General features: G+C 39.3%; 1 protein-coding gene and 6 non-coding genes across 7 annotated transcripts; all 7 read right to left on the minus strand.

Annotated features, from left to right (window-relative positions):
* Positions 1–4,109: 4,109 nt before the first annotated feature.
* Positions 4,110–7,317, minus strand: LOC119746001. The gene is made up of 7 exons (XM_038222749.1): positions 7,001–7,317; positions 6,727–6,821; positions 6,089–6,227; positions 5,568–5,657; positions 5,139–5,333; positions 4,697–4,761; positions 4,110–4,480 (listed from the first exon to the last, which is right to left on the minus strand). The coding sequence occupies exons 1-7, from the start codon at positions 7,105–7,107 to the stop codon at positions 4,110–4,112; spliced, it is 1,062 nt and encodes a 353-aa protein (XP_038078677.1). The 5' UTR covers positions 7,108–7,317.
* A 494-nt stretch (positions 7,318–7,811) lies between these two features.
* Positions 7,812–7,885, minus strand: Trnat-agu. The gene has a single exon. It is a non-coding gene; the product is annotated as a tRNA-Thr (tRNA).
* A 99-nt stretch (positions 7,886–7,984) lies between these two features.
* Trnat-ugu lies at positions 7,985–8,058 on the minus strand. Its single transcript has one exon. It is a non-coding gene; the product is annotated as a tRNA-Thr (tRNA).
* A 90-nt stretch (positions 8,059–8,148) lies between these two features.
* On the minus strand, positions 8,149–8,221 carry Trnak-uuu. The gene has a single exon. It is a non-coding gene; the product is annotated as a tRNA-Lys (tRNA).
* Positions 8,222–8,302: 81 nt separating this feature from the next.
* On the minus strand, positions 8,303–8,376 carry Trnat-agu. The gene has a single exon. It is a non-coding gene; the product is annotated as a tRNA-Thr (tRNA).
* A 1,547-nt stretch (positions 8,377–9,923) lies between these two features.
* On the minus strand, positions 9,924–9,996 carry Trnak-uuu. Its single transcript has one exon. It is a non-coding gene; the product is annotated as a tRNA-Lys (tRNA).
* Positions 9,997–10,102: 106 nt separating this feature from the next.
* Trnat-agu lies at positions 10,103–10,176 on the minus strand. The gene has a single exon. It is a non-coding gene; the product is annotated as a tRNA-Thr (tRNA).
* Positions 10,177–12,544: the final 2,368 nt, after the last annotated feature.

The raw sequence follows: 12,544 nt of genomic DNA on the forward strand, positions 1-12,544 counted from the left end.
TTTTGTGCCGTAATTATTATTCACGCATGATTAGAAGATAAGCGAAAACTTTGGGGTCAAAGGTCAAGCTCAAATCCTTAACGGTTGCTATGCAGGTACATTTTTATTTTACCGCAGACTGCCAAAAACAAATACATCCAGTAGAGTCAACAAATGTCGGTTGAGTGATAAATTTCGATATACTTTGATAAAGACAACCGCACTTTATGTAAATTGGCTGTTGATTGTATTTCTTGGAGTACACACCAGCATGCCTATACTGTATAGTAACATGTACGATTTGAAAACTTTTCATAAATTGTCAATTATTGGGAGAAAATTGGTCTCTTAAAATTCCAGTATTGTATAATATTTGAAATATTTTTGAAACAGATTCCATACGTTTGTCCATGTAAATTGGTGAAATAATGCTGAATCTGCGATTTAATTTTTTTTTTTAAGAAATAAACAACAATACGTTTTGGGTTGGTAATGGTATCGTATGTTTATTTGGCGTGGTTGCCACTTACTAACAGGGTTTAAAAAGCCCAAAGTTTTAGAAGAAGTGAATAAATATTTGCAAATTTTGCAAGTATATAGGCTCTCCACTACGTTTCAAACATTCAACATTGCATGTTTGAAGTATGGTTATTACCAAACATCTTGAAATAATTGAACAGAAACAGCAATACTCTCGAATCATATTTATTATCACTCCGTTGCTATGACGACGGGGTTATACCGCCCGTTTCAAAACTGACCCCCAGTGGCCCAGTTTGCGCTCACGGTCGAAAAGCACACAACCTGTAAAAAGATAACACACTGATATAAGAGTCTGAACGCATGACCACGAACTGTCGAAAAATTCTGGAGTAAATGTATTACATTAAACAAAAGAACACAGGTGTTCTGCGCTATTGTACTCGAACAAAGGACCGCATATTTCTGAGTGGACGGATGTTATGAAGGCAAAAGTTGTCATTGATGGAGAAGTTGACAAGTTCTAGCACAGAGTCAAAATGGCGGAAGTTGCGAGCGGTGAGCAAGTAAGTATATCTCCCCTTATTTCGAAAGCTTCTGTCTGCTTTGGTGGTTGGTATGGTATCGCAGATTCAAAGTTTGTATTTGAGCTTTACACCTTGTGTTTTATGATAAGTTCCTTGCGACAGAAACAAAATGGACGCGTGCGTGTTACCGTGGATAAATCATATACGGTACGCCAAGGCATTGTGAGTGTGACGGTTAACAAAAATGTCAAAGTTGAAAAAGTTTGTAGTAGGAGCCGCGCTGTGTTTTTCACGTTCACACATTCTGACGGTGACAATTGTTGCCTATAAATGACCATTTTATCCCTCGCTACAGTATTGTTAAATTATAAATTGTAGTTCGTGACATGGTTCTCGAACCGAGCTATATATGCTTGTTGGGCTACGGTTAATATCGCCTTACGGCCCCATAGATACGTTGGTGCTGCTAGTCACGCTAGAGTAGAACCACGGAATTGGTACTCATGTTGCTTTAAATAGAATACAAATATGTCATTTTCTCTTTCTTTGGTTTAGTAAAATAACATATTCTTGTGTACAGATGATAATGTTGCCACCGAAGAGTTTGGTGACGTAGAATATCTTGTTCGTGTTTATGTGTTGTTTATATAGTAATTTAGTTCAGGTATTATTGGTGTATCATATCGCATTGCGATTTTATCACTTAATTGGTGAAGTGGGTGCACAAATGTGAATTTATATTAACCCCTATTTCAACAGCAAATTGCTTGTACATTTTGGCTTTTGTTTGTTCCAGTCTTCTGGGTGTATTATGTAGGCTTCCTTCATTTCCTTCAACCACCCTATCGAGTTTGACATGGGGTCGAAAGGTCAATTAAATGCGCTGGCCATATTATAGGCCTACATGCAAGCTTCATTTTGGCGTATGGTTTGAAAAAACCTACAGGCATATACACGGACCTGCAAAAACTTCCTTTCGTTTTAATTTACTCGTCATGTTTGGTTTGATGGAAATTTTGAGCCTTTTTGAACATAATTTAGTCCTAAGTAAAGTCTCTCTTTCTACCGAGAAATGCCATGAAAGCCACATGCAAACATTACATTGCGTAATTTAATTCATACAATTAATGTTTTGTAAAGTCATCATTTAATACCAGCAGTGTATTCCTGACCTAGCTATTTTTTTGCGATCTCAACATAATTCTTTTCAGTTTGTTGCGAATATCTGTCGCGCATTTCCAAGATTTATTATTTTCAAGGGTTCAAAGAGCACAGGCTGTCCTTGAACGTGTACACCATCTGTGTCCACTTTACGCCTTAAATCAGTCGACAAGTTTGACAGAATTCTTGTGTAGAACTGTGATTTTCTCACGTGAACTTTGACCTTTCCTAGTGGCCAGAATGGGTCCCAGGCGCCTAGTTAATCCATCAACTAACAACATCGTAAGAAATGCACTGTTTAATATCTTTTTCTTGATGTGAATTTATCAATTCATATGAATTTACTTTAGAAGAGACATAAGTTGCCACCTTTTATATGCGACTCCCTTATAAGTGACTAAAATAATTGTAACTAAACATGTTTTAACTTTAAAGGAGTAAACAATCTGCGAGCGTTTTTTATCACCATTAAGTTATTAAGAAAATAGCAAACACAAACTAGATTTATACATATGCATTTATACAGAATATATCAATTCATCTCATTATTCTAAAAGACAAGGGTACAATACTAATTGAAATTCAAAATCAGCTTCTGAAAACAAGATATTCGTTAGAAGATACTCCATAAAGAATAATAGGCCTATACCATTACAAACCAATTATTTCGAAACATCTGCCATAATATGCATAAATAGTACATAAGAAAAAAATAATACTTAAAGCGAGAAATAAAAATTTTCAATATAATTAAATGAAAGCGAAGGGAAATTAATGCCAAAGGCAGTACTGTCAATAAACACGCGCTCGGAAATTGTTTCCTTTGTATATTCGAAATTGCTGATTTGTCACCTGGCTATCAGAAAGAAATCAGATGTCAAAATTTTGGAGTTAATGTAACTGCACTTTGTATTTTGTGAATCAGCAGAGTTGGACGCTGATTATTTTCGGTCGGTTTATGGGCTTGTTGGCTGCAGAGGCTGCCGCCGTTTTTCGGAGGACTTGGCCCATGAGCACCATTCGTCGCTGCCGCTTGGGTACCGAAACGTATACGGAGACGTGTAGGCGAACTGTTGCCGATCTGACACGCTTACACGGTTATTCTTGGAATGTTTTGAGGAAGACTACTCGGTAGTTTACCCGAATGATACGACCAAGGATATCAGGAGAAAATTTCAGTTACTTCTCAAATTCTGATGTTTATATTTTCTTCGAGGGAAACTTCAGAATTGGGCTCCCAAACTGAAGAAAGTTGAGACGGCCATTATTGAAAGAGACTTGTGTGTTGCGCAAGAATCTTTATTGAATTGGTGTAAACTCGGCATTAAACTCGCTAATTCTTGAATTTGTTGCTCCAAAAATCCAATCGCCAAAGATGGAGAAACGAATCATTTCAATCAAAAAAGCCGGCTACACCTGTTACTTTGAAGTCAAGCCACGGAATCATGAGACGGCTGAAAACCCGCGCCCGGCTATCGTGAAATTTTTGAGGATGGAGCGAAACCATCGTCGGAATTCACACTCAGCGCAGGCCACAGCGGGCCGGAGGATAAAGGCAGACGTGCCGGCGATAGTCGTCCATCGCCCGGTGTCGTCCTTGAGTGACGGCCGCCACAATCGAACATCGCGCCACAAAACAGATCTGTAAGTTTTTATCGATGTAATGAGGGCCCCAAACTGGTTAACTTCGTAATAATTGTTTGGTTGCTAATCGATAGAATACGTCAAGATCCATGTTTTTGTTTTGTTTACAGAAGGTAAGCTTTACCAAAGCCTCGAGCAAATTAATATATAGCTACATGTATTTTTTGTTAGAAAAGGTACAAGCTAACTATAGTCCAGACATTCAGTCGCATGCGCAGGTGCCACTTTTGTCTTAATTAGCTCGTTGTTTACTTATTGTGATATGATTGTAATGACTGAAATTGAAGTTTTTCAGTTTTGACAAGTGCTTAAACAACCCTAATACATGTACGTGTCCACTGGTGGTCTGGAAGAACGATCACTGGGCCTCACAAGCTCCATGTATACCGGCTGGCGGCGCTCCAGCCCCGCGTCAACCTGCGTCTGCGGCCGGTAACGAGTATACCCCTCGGAGTCCTCATAGGTAGGCGGCTGGTCTCCGTTTCGAGGTGTAATCTCCTGGTAATAGGGAGTCGGTTGGGTGCTAGACTGAGGCGAAGCGATGCTGGAGGTGTTTCTGTTTGAGGTGCTCATTTGTCTGTTGGCTGTGAGGCGTGGGGCGTACGGGTAGAGGTACGAGGTTGAGGAATGAGGAGCGGCGATCCCGGGTAGTGTTGTGTTGGATGAGTCGTATGTAGGATTGTTGACACCTGAAGTGATCATAAACAAATCGGTACCCCTGTGATAATTATGACCAATGCATTTCATGCATGACTTTGGACAAAATGGCTGAAATTCTCAATTAATGATACCACAGAGATTCACATTTTGTGATAAACAGAGTTGGTAAACTGGTTTACATCTCAAACCAATGATGTTGTCAAAGAACTGTTTTTTAATTTATCAAAATTGAAACCATACCACACCTTTAAGTCCCTCTGATGACGTCATCGGTGTCGTGGATGAATTGGTGTTGGTTCTCGCCATGGATCTGTAGAATAAAGAAGTTGTCGTCATGTTTAGCGAGAGCAAAAGTTGGAAGGCCTCTGGGTGCTTTTGAAATAACCAAATATATTTTGGTGTGTTGTGAAAAAAAAATCATGTTATTGAAGTGTGTGTCTCAGGATGTACAACGCGGTGTTGGAGTAAGCTAAGGGCGCCCTCATTTAGATCAAACACATCTGACCGATCCTTTTACCCCATCCAAATTGTTTGAATGATCGTGTCTCGTAATTTTTGCCGAAATCATTAAACCGTTTTATACTTACCATTTACTCGTGTTTACATCACACATGTTAATAGGATTTAATCATCCATGCAAATTCACGGGTGAAAAAGGGAAAAAGATGTCAAAATGTGTAATCTTACGATCTGTTCATGGTCCGTCTCCTGATGACAAAAATAACCAAGGCAAGCACGATGACAACAAGAAGCAGTAGAATACATCCCCCAACGGCTAGGCCTGTCAGTAAACCGTGACTGAACGAGGTGTTGATGGTTGCCGGCACGTGGGCAGTTTTGACCGTGGTTGTTGGGTCAACTCTCACTGGTGTGCGCGTTGTTCTAAAGTGGAACGAAAAATCATTATCAATCATCTTGAAAATGTATGCCAAAGTGATGCTGTATTGGTGAAGTTATGGCCTGTGTGAAGTTATATATATTTATGAAGTTATGTGTTCCAAAGGAATATTAACGTATGTTCTGGCCAACCTCTTTGCCTTTAGGAGCAAGTTTTCTTTCGAATTCGTCATTTCAAACTTTTTAAAATCAAATTATTCAATTTTTTTTAGGACTTACTCGTCTTGTCTGACGATCGTTAGTTCGCAGGTGCACATCGGTATGGCATCCTTTTCAGTGCAGTAGTTGGTACACTGGAACAGTTTGGCTCTGTCAGTTAAAGATAAATTTACCACACATTCAGAATTCATGTCAAAGTGGTTGCTTTCGTAGTTGCTCTTGCGCCCTCTGTTGTTAATAATACCCTAATTGACATTTTGATTGGTTTGTGTTGGGGTTTTCGTCAGGTTCGTTTGTTCGTTAGTATGTTGGTTTTTTGTTTGTTGACTGGCTGGTCGGTCGGTCGATTTGGTGGTTAATTAAGCGATGCAATCGTCAATCTTTTGTTTGTCGAACTGTTGATTTTGCTGGTCTTTGTTAGATTAATTAACCTATTACAATGTAGTCTCTGTTCCACCCAAACCGGCCAAGCACTCACTGTTTATTTTATGGATTCACCAGGGAACATATACAGTGATAGGTTGATGGAGTTTGGTTTGGAACCGGTCTGTTATATCTGCATGGTTGCATCTTTTAATTACCTATTGCCCAGCTGGCATAGACGATACGTCTCCATGTCTTGCTGCGAGCACGTACATCCTGGCTCGGCGCAGTAAGCGCACTCCACTCTGCCTCCACATATCGCGTGACACTCAAGCTCTTCTTGCAGATAAAACTGGGCTGCAAAATCCAAACATGTACTCATTTGAGCTTTTTCTACTTATTCATTTAGTAATAAAGTTTGCTTTTATTCTCCCAAGGGCCCTGATTTATTGTAAAGGCCTAGCTATAATATAATCAAACTACTGTTCGCTTTTTGTTTTTAAAAGGAAATTGAATTGAATTGAATTGAAATGGTTTATTGCATAAAAATTGTCATCTCGGCAATATGCCGAATTAAGACAAATTCACAATAAAAAAATGATATTATCCCAAAAACACTTATTAAAATACCTTACTAATTAATTACTACTATTAGTAGTACGAAAATAAGGAATAAAAGACGAGAGAAATTATTATGTTACCAAAAAGGTAACATAACCAGGTAAGGTTACCAGAAGAAATCTCGTGTTCAGTAGGAAATGCAGCACATTTATTTATTAATAGAATATACATTTCCCTTCAGATGTGTTGTGTTATTTTTCACGAAGTTAGCAAAAAAACGATTTATTTAGCTGACCTGCCATGGTGATATTGCAGAGACCGACCACCAAGTCACAGGAACAGAACACCATGATGGCGGCTGATTCAGCCACGGCCATGTCCCCTCCATACCTGGACAAATATATACATGTAGTTCGGGCCATAAAGTCTTAATAAATTTCTATAAAATGTATTACTTAATTGAACATTTTCTATATACCCACAGGCATGTAGGTAAGTGGCTACTTGTAACATTTATATTATCTTTCAACTTAATGGAAAGTAATAAATCAATCTGATATTGTGTATACCTTCTCCATTTGGACATGATGTCATGTTCTGCAACACAGGTGCCGATGAATCCCACCGCTGACACCAAACGAAATATCCTTATCACTGCAACGTGCGATGACGCCATGATCCTCTATAACCCGCTCAGATTCCGGTCAATACTTTCAGCCAAATGCCCCCCAACAAAACCACATTGTTGTCAGGTTCGAGTGGTCACCAGTCAAACCGCTGTAAAGAGATCTAGTATCGTTACTCGAGGGAGAAATCTTTTATTTATCAAATTCCCAGGATTTCGATGAAAGGCGAGCCGACCAATTGCATAGCATAGCTGTATTCGTTTCAGTTGCCGCTTTACCCTAGTGCTCCTTTCCACGGAAGTAATGGAGATTATGATGTGTTCTTCCTTTTGTGAATCGACAGGGACAGGGTTATTATGCATTGTTTGTGTGGGGATTATAAATATTGTTTAGGATACTTAATGGATTTTTCCAGCAACGATCAATAGGAACCGACCTTGAGCGCATCTGTCGCAATAATATTTCCACGAGAAACACGCAATTGAAGTTGTAGTATAATAAAAGCAAATCTATCTGCACTTTATCACGGTGATATCCAGTGAAATGGCAGATGCATTTATCTTTTGAAGCGCTTTCCACCTGTTTTTAGATTTCCTGTAAAAAAAAAATGGACACCTTTCGAGAAAGAAAGAAACATTATCTGTACTCACCCAATGAGGGACTGGAACGCAAAAATTGTTTGGACGACTTAATAAAAAATAAAAAAAACCGAAACAATGAATAATTTCTCCATTAAAAAAAACCAACAATTTTTAGGCACCGCCCGGATTCGAACCGGGGATCTCCTGTTTACTAGACAGGCGCTTTAACCAACTAAGCCACGGCGCCTTGATGCACAAAATAAACAGTACAATAGAATTGCACCCTTTCTTGAATAACATTTGCTAAAAAACATAAAATCCTTTAAAATAATACGGCACTCTTTAAAGGCACCACCCGGATTCGAACCGGGGATCTCCTGTTTACAAGACAGGCGCTTTAACCGACTAAGCCACGGCGCTATGCACATTAAGAATCTTCGCCAAATCAGACGGATGTTTTGCTCTCGTTAAAAAGCAAATTTACGATAAAGTTTATAAAGAAAAAAAAATCGCCCGGTAAGGGACTCGAACCCTTGACCCTCAGATTAAAAGTCTGATGCTCTACCGACTGAGCTAACCGGGCTCGAACGCTTTTTTGTTGCAAGCTTTATTCTAGGTGTAAATGAACACTAAAAAAAAAAGAGGAAGAAAATATAAAATTCAAAGGCACCGCCCGGATTCGAACCGGGGATCTCCTGTTTACTAGACAGGCGCTTTAACCAACTAAGCCACGGCGCCAGCTGAAAGATAAAGCAGTATCAACACTATTTTACAGCTGCAAGATAGACCGTGCATCCATGGTTGTGTACATTATGTGCAGTATATAGCATTTCGTCTTTACTTCTGGTTGGGCATGATAATTATTTGGTGATTTAACAGCCTTTTCCAGTTTTCATTACTCGTATATAGGCCTATAGTCTGTATAGTTTGAATGGTTTATGTTTAAATATATAAAATCCTCAAAAATGTTGGGCATTCTTTCCAGACTCTTTGGCACAAATACTCACAGAATATTTTGATGCACATGTATGTACAACGCACATGGAAAGCATTCACTTCACTATTATGTATACAAATGGTTTTCCAATTCAGTTGCTTGCTGTACATTTTCAACAATAATATTTTATGACTTGAAAATTAGCCCCATTCCATTGTATTCAGCTCACGTTTTTTTCGAGCGGCCTTTGTCCGATCCATCATCAAAAAAATCCTACCAGACACTCAAAGGTTATCATTAACTACAAAGGACGGATTCCAAGTGGAATTTTATTAACTATTTCATCCAAATGAAATATCCATTTATTCCGCCGCCGAGTAATCGCCGACCTCTGGACCCGTGCATTTCGTGGCAGAGATTTTACACGTTATGTTTACACAGGGAAATATTATCCATAGCGATATGCATAAATTGCCGTTGTCAGAAGGAAAAAAAACAACACTAGCCGCTTACAGTCCCGTATACAAATGTACTGTGAGTAAACTATCGCAATTTGGAAAACATTTTACTGGAAATAACCCTGGAATTTTAACCGGTGTAAACAGCAATGGCCAGTCCACGCAAACTGATGGCGTCTGCCAAACTAAACCCAAGGTACGTGTCTCGTTTTCATTTGAAGAGTTTATTTTCAAACCGCGATATATCCCTTTGAAACAAATTGAAACATTTGCACAATTGTGAAACAGTATAAATGCTGTTTCCAAAATTAATTTTGTGAGCTTAAGTTGTATTAAAGTATATAACAGCCGTCGAAATTGCTTTTGGGCTGCCAGGAGAGCCAGTGGGATTCTAAAAGGGAACAAAATGGCGCGTCACACGTTCAGTTGGAAATGAACTCTTCATTTTCCCTCTGCTAAACGGTTTCTGTTGAATGGAGGTATAGGTCTTCATTATCTGTCATCAATTTATCCTAGAGTCATGCAGCTCATGGAGTGGTTTTTGTGTGTGTGTGGAAATACGAATATTGGAACTGGAAGGAATCCTTCTTGTGTGAGACATCATCTAATGTGCTTCATCTGAGTTTTGAAAAAAAAAAATTTTGAGTAAGAGATTTTTGGCTGGTCTTGAGAGGTCAGCTGGTTTCCGTGGATAGAGGAAGTACGGATCTTATCCATTGCAGTTTCATAATCCCCTGCTTGGTCAGTATTTAGAGTTTATAACAAAATAAACTCGATCGAGATGCTTAGGGTAACTTTTGCACCATCTTTAGTTTCTTCCACTTGATTAGGCCGCTAACATTTGAATACAAATGTTTCGGTTGGTTTGCTTGGAAAACAAAAACAAGTTCCGCCCGGTAAGGGACTCGAACCCTTGACCCTCAGATTAAAAGTCTGATGCTCTACCGACTGAGCTAACCGGGCTCTGCCGCATTTTCTTGCTCCAAACAACTAACCGATTCTTGACCAATGCAACTTAAATGAACACACAAAAAATAACGAATAATTAAAATGAGAAGGCATTTTTTTAAGGCACCGCCCGGATTCGAACCGGGGATCTCCTGTTTACTAGACAGGCGCTTTAACCATCTAAGCCACGGCGCCGGTACACCTTCTAAAACTTGTACAGTAATGTAAAGTTCCGTTAGACTTTATCATCTTCATCACTTTTTACCCCATTTTTTTTTTTACCCCAATTTCAGCATCGTTATTTTGCACCTCTCAGCTGTCCCTGTAAAGGGTTTCGTTGAAGGGTTTCGTTGAAAGAGAGGCTGCATTATTGTAAGCATACATAATATCTCAGTAACTTACGTAATAACTCGGGGAAAAAATCTTTATTTTGCAAGTGAGCCTCGTTTTGGTTTTAACATGGCGGTCCGTGCATGCAGAGAATGCATATTAACTGCAAAGTTCATTCACAACAACAAACTTGGAGTCGCAACTTGAATGAATCCAACGTTTCGGTCCTCAATTTGAGGTCGTCTCCACTCTCCAGTACACACATAAGTCATTGTCCTTTCTCGCTCTCCTCATAATCTTAGCTTCACTGATGACGCTCAACGCCTTCAATCTTCCCCTCATCCACACAGGGATTGACCCAGCGAGGGAAGAAGTGACCGTTTTCCCATTATCTAGCGGATAATTACATCACTGGCGCCATTTTTACAGCCCGTTGCCACGGTAATTGGATCTTCCTTGCATCAAATCTTGATGTAATGCCACTGCCTGGCCATTTCATCCAGCGAAGAGCAGACCCCCCCCCCCCTTTTATTTGCTGACGCATGTAGATGATAAAATTAATGAAGATTTCCACCTTTTAAGACCAGCCTTTAATTTGTTTGTGTGCGTTTTGTTTCAAGAGTATTAAGGTGTTGTTTGTTCAATATTTTCCAGTCTGTTTGTTCATTTGTGGTGTGTGTTTAGCTGTTCGTGCGCTTCGTAAATCATTGTTTGCTTAGTGAGGCGATACGTTATGTGGTGTTTTCAGTGTGATAATTTCCATATAACACTGCAAGTACTTTTCAGATATAACCACGTATTTGTGAATACTTAATGCCTTACACCCAGTTTTCTTTTATTTGTTAAGCATCGTTCGTGCCTGTAAAATTCAAATCTGAATTCGATTGGCCCTTGCCTTGCCATGAACTAGGGGAAAGCCGTTTAAGTGCAGACCCAGATATAATATTATCAAATTTGTTAGTATTTTCTTCGCTCGTCCTATCAGCCATAATGAAGTCTTGATAATTATTAAGTATTTTTAAGGGAGATTTTTTTCTTAGTTAAGATGTTCTTGTAATCATAATGTTCATGTCTTGATTAAAATCTCGAAACGGCACTGTCATTATTACGCACTAAAAAAACAACTGAAATTGGAAATAGAATTAGTGTGATAAGATCATTTTTATCGATTACGTATCGATGATACGACAAATCGATATATCTGCAACATTAATTGTGTTGATATACATGTACAGACTCATGAAGAAAATGTTTAATACTTAAAACGTGAGAAGACTTAAGGCTTAAAATTAAGGAAGAACTCCCCCCCCAAAGAAAAATAAATAGTGAGTTTAGATAAACGACCATGCTGATCTCATATTGATGTGCTCCTCGATTCTCAGAAAGACATCGTATCGTTAGCTCACATATTATTCCGTATGACATAGTACCTTGAACAAAATCTGTGGAGTATTAATTTAATTATAATTCCACGCACGATCGAAGATGTCAAGTATATCCATTAAATGCAGCATCGCCCAGCACTCCTTGGCACACGCGCGCGCCTCATCCCGGACAACTCTGACACTGTAAGAGCATTTATATCGATCGCTACTTCTCCAAAGCAAGTCTCAACCGGTGATTGCATCAGTCTAACCCCGAAGCAAAAGATGCTTGCACGGTAAAACAAGAACGAAATCTCGCACCATCTCAACCTGCGCTCTCGGCGGTCAAAAGAGCATCTCCACTTCAGAAAAAAACACTATTTTTCCTCACTTTCTTTAATATTTGATGAGATGAGAGATAAGGACATCGTGCTGTTGTCAGGCTGAGTCCGTATAAACATCTTGCCGGGAAAACGAAGTGTCTCAAGAAGACATATTTCACATCCTGACAGGCCGGCCGTGGATGTCTTCCGGAGATTTCGTGTCTTATCCGTGAACAAAAGAGAGATGTGCTCTGGGCCAACGAGACCTGGGGAACACACGATGAGGAAACATCCGAAGTAAATGACACGTGCGTGATAGATGATGTTGTTTGTCCCCGTCACACCGTTCCGATATGTATCTAGTGATCTTGAGAAGCGAGTATTATAAATTGGGATGCCATGCTTTGAGACAAGTGTTTTCAAAAAGAGCAGAAGAACATAACTGGAGTATTTCACGTCAGGACTTAAGTTCTTTTTCGTCAAGTCAGGAAGATTGGACCTCTTACGGAAGGCCAGGATGGACTCAATTTTTGCTACACGCGCCTG

Source organism: Patiria miniata, unplaced genomic scaffold, assembly GCF_015706575.1.
Source record: "Patiria miniata isolate m_02_andy unplaced genomic scaffold, ASM1570657v1 HiC_scaffold_7, whole genome shotgun sequence".
Lineage (NCBI taxonomy): Eukaryota > Metazoa > Echinodermata > Asteroidea > Valvatida > Asterinidae > Patiria > Patiria miniata.